The sequence below is a fragment of the Gigantopelta aegis genome, chromosome 14, assembly GCF_016097555.1.
Source record: "Gigantopelta aegis isolate Gae_Host chromosome 14, Gae_host_genome, whole genome shotgun sequence".
NCBI classification, from domain to species: Eukaryota; Metazoa; Mollusca; class Gastropoda; order Neomphalida; family Peltospiridae; genus Gigantopelta; species Gigantopelta aegis.
Window position 1 is genome coordinate 24,792,021 of NC_054712.1, and position 13,182 is coordinate 24,805,202.

The following is a 13,182-nucleotide window of genomic DNA, read 5'->3' on the forward strand; positions in this document are numbered from 1 at the left end:
CTCTGTGCCAACGCGATTTGTACATGCTCCGAATGTTCCATCAATGCACAATTTTTGTTTTCGACCACAATTTGGTCTATTTCCTTTCCCAATCAGTCCGACCAGGACGTTTCTATGCCAGTCCAAGAGGTTTCTCTGGCAGACCAAGTCGTTACTCCAGTTAAGCCAGATAAATTGTTAACTCTGCTGCAAGGATACAATGTAGATAAAATAACATTTAGTCAATGGCTTTAAATATGGGTTTCATATTTCAGTAAAAAAATCGAATCCGAGTCAATCCTGCAGCAATTTGAAATCAGCCATGGAGATGCCTTTAAGCGAAAATAAGAAAGGAACTATGTATTTAAAAAAATCGTATTGCGGGCCCCTACCTAAAGCCACCAGTATATTAATTAACATTTTGTTTTAGGTTCCTAGTTACAAGTCTAAAATATTATCAGGTCAAGAAACAAGCAGGAGTTTATACGTGCACCTAAGACACGTTCGTGGGCCCATTAGGTTATTTTTCGTTCCAGCCAGTGCACCATGACTGGTATATCAAAGACCGTGGTATGTGTTATCCTGTCTGTGGGATAGTGCGTATAAAAGATCCCTTGCTGCTAATCGAAAAGAGTAGCCCATGAAGTGGCGACAGCTGGTTTCCTCTGTCAATATCTGTGTGGTCCTTAACCATATGTCCGACGCCATATAACCGTAAATGAAATGTGTTGAGTGCGTCGTTGAATAAACCATTTCCTTCCTTCCGAGGCATGTTCAGCACGGCCAGCAATAGCTAGAATTATATGTATGTGTTTAGGTTGCACTATACCAATTAATTTCCGGCTGGGTCGAAGTTCGAGGTGTACCGAACTTTTGATACAGAAGTTAACACCACAAGTCCTGTGATTGGTTATAAATGTGAGTGTGTTGGTTGTAAAAAAAATTAGTTTCATCTGGGCTAAAAATGTATGCAATTTTATTTGATGTAGTACCACCGTGTCAAGTAGCCTTGTGCTTGGAACATGTATGGGGTACCTGTAAAAAAAAGTACTAAAATTTTGTACGAAACTAGGGGTGTTGCAGAAACATCTGGTTATACCGAAAATGAGCCATGAAAGGTACCATTTTCTGCAGTTAATACTTTGAGGTAGGGGTTGTAGTACTGATATTTATGGGTCACAGTTTGGTTGATATATTGCATATAGTGTTTTTAAACACAAACGTTAACATGGTCGCCTATGGGATTTGAATTGGTATAGTCCAACCTATACGCTTCACGCTATCGGTGACTGATGAAAAATAAACTTCATACAGTGGGAGATTCGGTGTAACGTGGCATTTTGACCCCCGTAGAATACTGATCCCCGGTCTCCTTTCTATGGAGAAAACTGACCACCTGTGTGTATGTGTGTGTGTGTGTGTGTGTGTGTGTGTGTGTGTACTGTCAAACCTGTCCTAGCGGTCACCTGCATTAAATACTTGTATTAAGCGGCCACAGTAAATGTTTACCATCGTATAAAATGAATATTTTAACAACAAAGACAATTTGCTGCAACTAACGGATCTTCACACCTTCAGGAATACCAGTACCCATTCAGTCCCAACATCTGTACTGCGATTCAATTAAGAAAGTATGACTGGCATGCATCTAATTGCCTCTGGGTAGGCTAAGCTTGACATTTGTAGATCACTTACTATGACAATACACTGCATGAAGTAGGAATTAATTAATTCAATCTAATTAAAATTAGCTCCACTGGTTAATTACTGTTACGTGTTGTAGACCAGTAGAGCTAATTTTAATCAGATTTTAATTAATCAATCTAATCAAAATTAGCTCCACTGGTTATTATCTCAAGCGCTCGACTTATTATTTGAGTGCTCGACTTATATTATCTCAAGTGTTTGACTGATTATCCTAAGTGCTAAACTTTTGACTTATTATTGAGTGCTTGATTTGTTATCTCAAGTGTTTGACTTATTATCTTGAGTGCTCAACTTATTATCCTTAGTGATTATTTCGAGTGCTCGATTTATTATCTTGAACTCTCAACTTCTGCAGTAGTAATGCACAGACAAAAAGAGGATTACAAAAGAAAAAGACATACATGTTGACGAGAGTTAATATGTTGAGCGCTTGACATAATATATTGATAGCTTGAGATAATAAGTTGAGAGCTCAAGATAATAAGCTATATTTTTCCATTAGTAGCAAGAGATCTTTTAAATGCACTTTCTCACAGACAGGAAAACAAATACCACGGTCTTTGACCAGTTGTGGTGCACTGGTTGGAACGAGAAAAACCCCAACCAGTTGAATAGATCCACCAAACTGTTCGACATGATAAATCAATAGCTCGAGATAATTTTTCCAGTAACAGCAAGGGATCTTTCATATGCACTTTGATAGGCTTTTGATATGCCAGTCATGGGCAGAGCTGGTTTAAGGATCCGTGGGGCCTGTAGCACAAATAACAGCGGGGTCTCCTTCTTAGGATATATATTTTGCAAACCCATCCGGTGGGAGGGGGGAGGAAAAATTTCCTGGGAAAATAAATTTACACCTCACCGCGGGTCCCTCTGAAGCGCGGGTCCCGTAGCACGTGCTACTAGGATAGACCAGCTCTGGTCAGGGGATACTGGTTGGAACGGGAAAAACATTTACAAAACGATCCAATGAGGAGATTCGTTCCTGTAACCAAATAACCTCAGGTGAGCACTCTATCGACATCTAGATACCGCTCCCTTAGAGAGTTCAAGATCTTTAAAAACTTTGCAGTAGCTTTGTATCTCACCTAATCAGTGCACCACAACTGGTTAAAGGTCATGGTATGTGCTTTCCTGTCTGTTTGAAAGTGCATATATAAAAGATCCCTTGCTGTATTACAACAAAAGGTCGCGGGTTTCCTCTGATGATTACGTATCAGAATTACCACATGTTTGACATCCAATGAGCGTTCGAGGTGCGCCAACTCCTCAATAGGTGGTGTTATGCGACAACAGGGTCCCACGTGACACTATCAAAAACAAAGAAGTAAACGACTTTGCATCAATAACATTTGTAAAAGTTCTGTAAATAATGCCTTCTTCATGTTTTTCTGTGCCTGAATACCACGGAAGAAGAAAACAGTTTTCCATGTGACAAGATATTGTAAAAAAGACGGATTGTTGCCATGAGATACAGACCGCATATCCTGTGACAGAAGATTATAAAACGTGTAAGTCCTACTGAATTTTTACTTTTACTATTTTGTCCTGTAGATTCTGTTAGAATATAGTTTAAATAATGCTAAAATATCACCTCGAAGCCTCATAGCTGATGATTAATTATTAATCAATGTTCTCCAGTAGTGTTGTTAAACAAAAACAAACTTGTATCTCACCAGACCGATCTTGCCAATGAATTAAAACATGTTTTATTTCATAAAATAAATGATTTGTAATGAAAATTGAAGATTGATTTAGTTCTTTAAAAAAACACCTGTGTGTGTACTGCAGTTGAGAAGTTGCCTAACCTGTTACGTATTGGTATGGTTCGCGGTACGGTGGCCGCGTAAATAGTCTCGCCCGATAATTTTAGAATTTATATGCTCCCAAATAACGTTATAAAAGGCGAAGTGTGATTGGTCAACATTTAAATTATTATTTACAGACGAAATGTCACCTGGACATGGCAGTCCACGAAATGCTGTTAGATCTACTGGTAGACCAGTAGAGCTAATTTTAATCAGATTTTAATTAATTAAATGGAAAATTAAACAAAACAGAACGGTTAAATCAATACATTCCAGTTACACATTATTTCTGAAGGAGGTGACATGTCGAAAGTTTATTTATAGTCAACTACGGACCACACATCCATTCATTTAGCAGTACAGATGGTAAACAGAAACCACCACACACATTTTAAAGACTGTATATGTCACATAATGTAGCAACTTGTAATCATCGGTCACCTGTCATAAGCGGTCTCACACACACACACACACACACCACCACCACCACCTTTTGTATATAATTTTAAAAGTTATAATTGCTTCTTTTGTTGAGGGTACTTGGTCCTCTAATTTCTGCTAGTTAACGAGTCTATCACTTTAGGAGGTGTATATGCTATATATTTTTTTTTATCATCGCAATGGAATTCAGAGAAACAATTCGTCGTCTATTTTTCTTCTCAATTCAAAAGGTGAAGGTCGCTAGGTTACAGCAAAAAAACAAAACCGCCAACAAATTCTTCCAAGTTGACAAGTCGGTATCACGAGCTCAGGAATGTTTCGGGCACTGTTTTCAATACAAGTCGGAAAATGTCGAAACGGTAATTACGAGCACACCCGAACGCAACATAGATACCCATAGAACAAACTAATGACGTCACAATCGTTTGATATTAAAGCCATAAAGGATCGATATTCTTAAAAGTTAAGTTTTGGTACGTATAGTTTTAAATTACTGTTACTAGATTAGCACTGGCGTAGGAAGCCGGGAGGGAAGGGGGTGTCATATCAGCATTACTGACAAACAGCTATATAGTATTACAAACGAATGGGTTACAACTAATAGGCCTATTTTGGATAGTAAAATGAAAATACATGGTGAAAAGTTTTCCCCGAATTTCTCTATTGTTTTTGAACGAATTTGATGATTTTCTCCAGGCCTGTAAAAAGATAAAAGATAAAAAAAGATAAAAACTTTATTGCATATAAACATTCCACATACGGAACTGGATGCAAAACATATGTATAAACAAGAAACAAACAAAATCACTATTGTCCGAACCAAATTGTTAACAACTACAAAAAATTACTCTCCTACCTTTAATTGCCGTTAGATTTCCTCCAAAGTTTGTCCAGACACAAATCTTGAAAAAACCATTACAATGACACAGATTCCACATACCAGATGCTAACCATGTCATCTATATCGACTTCGCTGAGAGCGCATAGGGAAAAAAGCATGTAATTTTGTATCAGCTGCCATTTTGACTTTTTATGGAATATTCTTCAAGAGGGGTGAAGGGATAGGACTTAATCTAACAACGTCATAACATGTTATGATATAAAAAGCAAACGTGATGACATCATATTATTATTATTTTTTTGTTATTATTATTATTATTAGTTTAATGATACCACTAGACATCATCGATTTCATATTAATTGTGTCACATACTTTGGAGGCTTTCACCCCTCTTGAAGAGTGTTCCATAACAAACAACATGGCAGACGCCGACGGCAGAAAACTGCATGTATTTTTCCCTATGCAATCTCAGCAAAGACAATATCGGCGACATCGTTGCAGTCTCGTGTGTGAAATCTGTATATTTGTAGTGGGTTTTTTTGCGATTTGTGTCAGGACAAACTTTGGAGGAAATCTAACGGCAATTAAAGGTAGGAGAGTAATTTTTTGTAGTTGTTAACAATTTGGTTCGGACAATAAATAAGGACTAATTATGGGCAGTACATGTATAATCGTGGCAGGACTTTCCTTTGGCACTGTCACGTATAAAGAACATTATAAATACTGTTCATAAATAGAGTTAGGGTTAGGGTTAGTGACAGTGCCAAAGGAAAGTCCTTCCATAATCGTGAACAAATTTGCATACCGCACCAGCACAGGCTGGATTTTGGTTTTGCATAATATATATAAATTTTTCTTGCATACTCATACTTTTAAATAGGTAATTATGGAAAGTTAGATATGCATATAATTTGACACGTTGTCATGTGTGAACTATTACAAACAGCAAGAAACAAGATGGCGTGTCAAGAACCCCTTTATGTAACATGTAGGAGCCACATGGCTTTATATACTACTCAAAAGAATTTAAGGGTCAGACAATATTTTCGACATTATTTTCTGAATGTCAGTTATATTAGCTAGACCATAATGTCACGCATGGTATTGTTCCATTTTGACGAAAGTGGGTCTAAGCAACCCATAAATGAATTAAAATCCACTGTCATTGACACTTTCGACTAGTTCTAATGGCGAAAACACGCTTACATTTGCACGTAAATTAGGGCGAAAGCGAAAGGTCTGCTAAGTGCCCATAACTTGCTTTTTCACAAAGCTCTTCATTTGCACGCTTTGCACGTGTATTCCATGTTCCCAATGCTGAATTTCCGTATAATTGGAGCTTGCGTTCGTGTACGGTGCACACTCCAAATTCGACAATGGTACGACGTCAACTGAGTATCGAAGATCGAGGAAGGGCTATTGCTTGGATACAGGATGGCAATACGCAAAGAAATGTTGCTCTGAGACTTGGTGTCAGTCAGAGTGTCGTTGGCCGACTGTGGCAACGGTACCAAGCAACGAATTCTGTTCGAAATCGTCCACGTTCGGGAAGACCCCGAAGCACTACAAATAGAGAGGACCGCTACATCACCAATATGGCTCTACGTCAACGCACAACCACTGCATGCCGATTACGTGACAATCTGCGGACTGCGACTGGAACTCGAGTGTCTGATCAAACCATACGCAATCGTCTGAGAGCCAATAATCTACGCTGCTGTTGCCAGGCTGTTCGACCACCACTCCTACCACGTGACAGAACGGCCAGACGTCACTGGTGCATACTTCATCTGCGGTGGCAACGTGTTCAGTGGGGTCGAGTGATGTTCACTGATGAGTCCAGGTTTAGTCTCCAGTTCAACGACGGTCGGGTTCGTGTCTACAGACGTCCTGGGTAGCGCTTCGCTTAAGTTAACATTAGACAACGTCACCGGTTCGGTGGTGGCAGCATCATGGTGTGGGGCGGCATCTCTATCCACCACAGGACCCCCCTCTATGTGGTGGATGGCAATCTGAATGGAATCCGCTATCTGAATGAGATTATCTGGCCGTTGGTTCTCCCAGGCCTTCAGCAGATTGGCGGGGGGAAGTTCTGCAGGATGACAATGCCAGACCCCACCGCGCCAGGGTGGTAACGGACTTTCTCAGACAACAAGGTATCGCCAGGATGGATTGGCCAGCATATTCGCCTGACTTGGCCCCAATAGAGAAAACCTGGGACGAATTAGGCAGGAGAGTTCGGGATAACCATGCCCCTCCGGCCAACCTTCATGATCTGGGTCAACTTCTTATGGCAGAGTGGCAGGCCATTCCCCAAGAGTTCTTCAGACGTCTGATCAACAGCATGAGGCAACGATGTGTCGAGTGTATTCGCGCCAGGGGTGGATTCACACACTATTAAACGAATGTTCTAATGTGTCAAATCCATGTTTGACAACCTTCAACTTTGACAGCATGTCATGTGACTTTCTTGTATACAGTGACGTTTTTTTGTAAATATGGAACAATAAATTAAATTTTTGGTGTAGTTTACATCATCAATCTAATACACTCTGAAACTTATTTGGTTATAAATTTTTGACCCTTAAATTCTTTTGAGTAGTATACATAATGATAGTGTGCAAAGGTTATGACTCATGCCTAGACTACAGTCTCTTAAAGGTCCATGTCTGATACTGAATGTCACATCTCCTTCCTCGAGATTAGATAAAGACTATGAATAAAAACTGCACAGTCCGATCTGATACATTTCAAAAACATTTAGCCTTGACCAAATTTAGCTTTATACTTTTCAATTAAACATTAAAGTTCAAATCAATATGAGTCACATATCCTGTTATGAATGTCCTTCAGACTCATGTATAAAATATAATTTAAAAACTGAATCTTTACGATTTATGTTTTATAATTAAAAAAGAAACAACAAATTTCTTCACAGAGAAATTGTCATGTCCACTATCAGAATGAACACGTCCAAAGTTAATCCATAAACCTTACTGGTTTCCGAATCTGTCTACCACTAACACGACTGAATACTTGCGAAATGTTAGATGCAGGTTTCACACTGGTTTTAGCAAACTGTCCATTGGTTTCATTAAGCTGATGTCTGGTATGTCCATCTGACAACTTATTAGTAATATCTGGTTGACGGACATCACGATTTGAAGAGTGACAGTTCTAAGTCTAACTGTGGTTCATGAGGTTTCTCTTCATTAGTTTTAATAATATCACCGATTTCTTCTGTATAGTGTATTGTTCTTTTGTACAACATATGAACGTGGTTCATGAGAGTTTTTCACAACAACAGCTGGTGACCATGTTTTCTGCTCATCTCGCATTCGAACAACATCTCCTGGTTTCAGTTTCTTTAAAGGTTTCGCTGTCTTGTACCATAGTTTTTGTTTTTCCCGTTTTCTCATCAATGAATTACGCACAAGTCTGTGACTGAATCCTGGTTTGAGAAGAGATGGTCTAGTGGGTAGAGTAGTCCGTGTACGACGACCCATCAACAACTGAGTTGGTGTACCGAAATTTTCAATAGGTGTATTCCTGAAATCTAGCAATGCCAGATATGGATCTCTTCCAGTTTCTTTAGCTTTTTTGAAAATCTTTTTTACTGTTTGAACAGTACGCTCTGCCATTCCATTGCTCTGTGGATATCTTGGCAATGATGTGATATGAACAAATCCATAAATCTTTGCAAACTCTTTGAATTCATAATTTGAATACTGAGGTCCATTGTCAGATTTTACTATTTCTGGTATGCCATGTCGAGCAAAGTTTTCTTTCAAAACTTCAATGACAGTGTTACTCTTTGTATCTTTCAGTTTTGAAACTTCGAAAAACTTTGAATAGTAATCCACAATCACAACGTAATTTTCACGATCCAATTCGAACAAATCCGATGTAACCACTTGCCAGGGTCTTTCTGGGATCTCATGTGAATGTAGTGATTCTTTTTGTTGTTTGTTTCTATAGTGACAACAAATTCCACATTGTGAAACAATATCACGGATCTGAGAATTCATACTTGGCCAGTATAAAATTTCTCGGGCTCTTCGGAGACACTTTTCAATTCCCAAGTGACTTCTGTGAATTTGCATTTCTTTTCTCATACATTCTGGAACTATTATACAATCACCTTTCAACAAGAGTTCGTCAATGTAAGTGATCTGTTCTATAATATTCCAATATGGTTTGATTTGAATGTCAATTTCACTTGACATCTCAGGCCATCCACGAAGAACTATATTCTTCAGCTTTTGAAGCGTTGAATACGTGGTGGTGCTGAGTATAATGGTTTCTTAAACAGACTTTCTAGTGGTTTGTGATCTGTTTCCACAAGTACTCTTTTTCCATAGATATATTGATGAAATTTTGTTGCTCCATACACAATAGCAATCATTTCCTTTTCGATCTGTGCATAGTTCTGTTCTGCTTTGTTGAGAGCGCGTGAGGCATAACACACTGGATGTTCATCTTGCAGAATGCATGCATCTAATCCATGTTAATTTGACTGGTTTTGAAACATCATAGTAACCAAGTACTGGTGTTGATGTTATGACACTTTTCAGTTCATCAAAACACGATTTTTGAGCTTCGCCCCACTCCCAAGCAACATCTTTTTCTAACAGCTGTCTGAATGGTTTGTTGATTGACGACATATTAGGAATAAACTTTCCCAGGTAATTGATCATACCCATGAATCGTTGCAGATCCTTCTTGTTTTCCGGTGTCGGAATATCAAGAATAGCTTGAACTTTTGCTTTACTTGGTTTCAATCCATCTGAACCAAACATATGTCCAACATATTCTATTTCTGTAAGTCCAAACTTGCATTTTTCTTTGTTTAATGTCAAATTCTTTTCCCTGCATCTCTCTAGTACTTTTCCGAGCTTGCATCATGTTCTTGCTTATTTTTTCCCCAAATGAGAATATCATCAGTTATTACTTCACATCCATCTATGTTTTCAAATATCTGAGTGAGAGTTCTCTGAAATACTTCTGATGCAGAACTGATTCCAAAAGGAAGTCTTAGAAATTTATACCCCCCAAATGGAGTATTGAATGTTGTGAGCCACGTTCTGTCTTCTGTGAGCTCTAACTGATAAAAACCTGATGAGGTGTCCAACTTACTGAATTTAGTAGCTTCTTTCAATGTAGCAGCTATTTCCTCAACAGTCTTCAGTGGATAATGCTCTCTTTGTATAAGTTTATTTAAATCACAGGGGTCTAAACAAATGCGAACACTTCTATTTGGTTTTTCCACAACCACAATTGGACTCATCCATTTTGTTGGAGTTTCAACCTTCACAATGACTTCTGCTCTTTCCATTCTATCCAATTCAGCAAGCACTTTTTCTTTAAGTGTAAATGGAATTTTTCTTGGAGGGTGTACAACTGGTTTGGCATCTTGGTTAATCACAATATGGTGTTTCACTCCTTTAATTTTACCAAGTCCATGAAACAATTCTTTTGATCCATTCACAATTTCTTTGTAATTTGGAACATCACTGTTTTCCTGATTTTGAACATCATCAAACACGGTGAATTTTTTTGTGATCAAATTGAGTTCAGTACAAGCTTGTAACCCCAATATTGGAACAACATCGGCATCAACAACTTGAAATTCAAGAGTGTAGAACTGTGATTTGTATCCAACCGATAGGATAGTTTTCCCCATTGGTTGTAACTTATGTCCAGAGTATGAAATTAATTTCACATGTGACTTGTGTAGTCGTCTTCCTCCCAAGGATTTGTACAAGTCTTTTGAAATCACATTGCACTGTGCACCTGTGTCAAGTTTGAGTTGCACCAAGTCTTCATTTATTTCAACTTCAATTTTCCAATCCTCATTCCTTGTTTGATTTTTTAACAATGCATCAATGCAAAATCCATCTTCTGAATCAGATTCATTTTCACTAACAATTTCAGAGTGTGAATGCATGTTTTTATTTTGATTCCTAGACCTGCTTCTACAAGCAATTTCAAAGTGATTTGACTTTCCACATTTTCTACATTTTCTTCCATATGCATAACATTTTCCTTTTTCATGTGTTTGGAACATCTGGTACATCTGAATTCAGATTTATAGTTTTTTTCTTTGAAATCAACATGTTTCAATGTTTTCTTTCTGAACGAGTGCACTTCACTTTCCCCAGTAAGATCTTTCATTTGCATTTTACTTGTTTCTGCTGCTCTACAGATTGTTACACATTTTTCCAAGGTCAGGTCATATTCCCGTAACAACCTACCTCGCACTTGATCATTTGTGATTCCACACACAATACGATCCTTGATTAACGAATCATGAAGTGGTCCGAACTCACATGTTCGTGCTTTGTTTCGCAAGTCTGTGACGTATCCATCAATATTATTACTTGTTTTCTGATTTCTTGTGAAGAACAAATGTCTTTCATACGTCAAATTCTTTCTTGGGTTACAATAACTTTCAAATTTTTCAATAATCTTACTTAACTTGTTTTTATCTTCATCTTCATCCCATTCAAAAGTATTGTAGATGTCCAGTGCATCCGTACCCAAAACATGCAGCAGAGTCATGGCCTTGACTTTTTTTCTTTTTCAGCTGTCCCGCTAGCCACCAAATGAATATCGAACTGTTGCGTAAATCTTCGCCAGTTATCTGACATATTTCCATTAAGTCCTAGTGGAGACGGAGGGTTTAGGCGCTCCATTTTTCGTTTCTTCTGACACCATGAACTATTACAAACAGCAAGAAACAAGATGGCGTGTCAAGGACCCCTTTATGTAACATGTACAAGCCACATGGCGTTATACATAATGACGTGTGCAAAGGTTATGACGTCATGCCTAGACTACAGTCTCTTAAAGGTCCATGTCTGATACTGAATGTCACAATGTGCTCTCCCACTTTTCTTGATCCAGTAGCGGCAGCGATGGTTTATATATATATATATATATTAAAGTTACAGTCTCTGGTTACCATATTATAACATCATGTACAAATATGAAATACAAGCTCAAATGCAGTTTTAAAGTTACAATCTCTGGTTACCATATTATAACATCATGTACAAATATGAAATAAAAGCTCAAATGCAGTTTTAAAAACTCGTGTGTGTTCGCTATGAACGGAGATTGTCAAAAGTATACGCTTGATTCGTTGCCTGTGCAGCTATAGCTCGGCAAAGCACAAACAACAGCCTGTTTGCCGATTTCAAATTGTAGGGTTCGTTTCAAAAAATTAAAAGAGAAATCTTGCGCTGTACGAAGAACGTTCGGTTGAGGATACGGTACTAGAGTCTTTCGTTACAACCGGTGTGATCTTGACAACGTATTATCGACAATGGTACCTACCCCTTTCAGAATTAATATTTTATAAAGTGTTAGTAGAACTTTCAAAGTTTAGTTTGTATACTAGTAACACATTGATCATGTATATATTTTTAAAAATAAAATATACTAAAGTAGACAATGAACGTTTTCACTTCTTAATTTTACGTGAGTTAAAATCGACAAATTCAAATAAATATTCTTTCGTTTGGAAAGGGTAAAGTTAGGTTTTTTTTGTTTAACGACATCAATGTTAGAGCATATTGATTTAATAATCATCTGCTATTGGATGTCAAACATTTGGTAATTTTAGCATATAATCTTAGAGAGGAATCGGGTGCGTGTGTGTATGTGTGGGGGGGGGGGGGGGGGGGTATTGGAGGTCGAAACTCTTACCTGCCCAAGCTTAAGAAAAAGTGAAATATTTTCTGGGGGAGCATGGCCCCATATAAACTTCGCTCAACACAGTCTATAACCCCAACCCCACTGAAATATCTGCACACCCACTACGTGTTTTTTTTTTTTTAGCAAGGGATCGTTTATATGTACCATCCCACAGACAGGATATCACATACCATGGCCTTTTATATACTCGCTGATGGGGATCGATCCTAAACTGACCGCGCATTTCCAAAAAACACCTTTGTAGGTCTAAGTAATGAATAAAAATAACATATAGTGTTCAAAATGTTACGTAAATCGAACACAACGCCCTCTTCCTCTACCCCTAGAGCGTTACGTAATTATTAACACCCCCTTACATATAATGCATATGCCAACCCCTGGCCACTGTCAAAATTTCAAGGCAAATCCCCCACCAGCCCATGGAAAGGTGTATCATACCTCTATGAATATAAATATGTTTTGGAGATATGAGACGACCCCTCAGTCAAGACAGTTAAATTTGTTCAAAATCACGTGAGAAGCTCAGCGCCTGTGCAAATCACCTAAAGTGCCATTTTTACTGGTGTCCCACTAAATGAAGAAAAACAAAGCTGGCCATTGCGTTGGTAGTTGACCTAGATAATGTAGATAAGTGAGCAATGCAAAACTATAGCGATGTGGTGGACCTTTTATGTACCAAATAGAACT

General features: G+C 38.2%; 1 protein-coding gene across 1 annotated transcript; it reads right to left on the reverse strand.

The window, feature by feature from the left end:
• Positions 1 to 8,003: 8,003 nt before the first annotated feature.
• LOC121389153 (uncharacterized protein K02A2.6-like) lies at positions 8,004 to 9,002 on the reverse strand. Its single transcript, XM_041520762.1, has one exon. It carries the CDS (start codon positions 9,000 to 9,002, stop codon positions 8,004 to 8,006), a length of 999 nt encoding a protein of 332 aa, XP_041376696.1.
• Between the last annotated feature and the right edge of the window lie 4,180 nt (positions 9,003 to 13,182).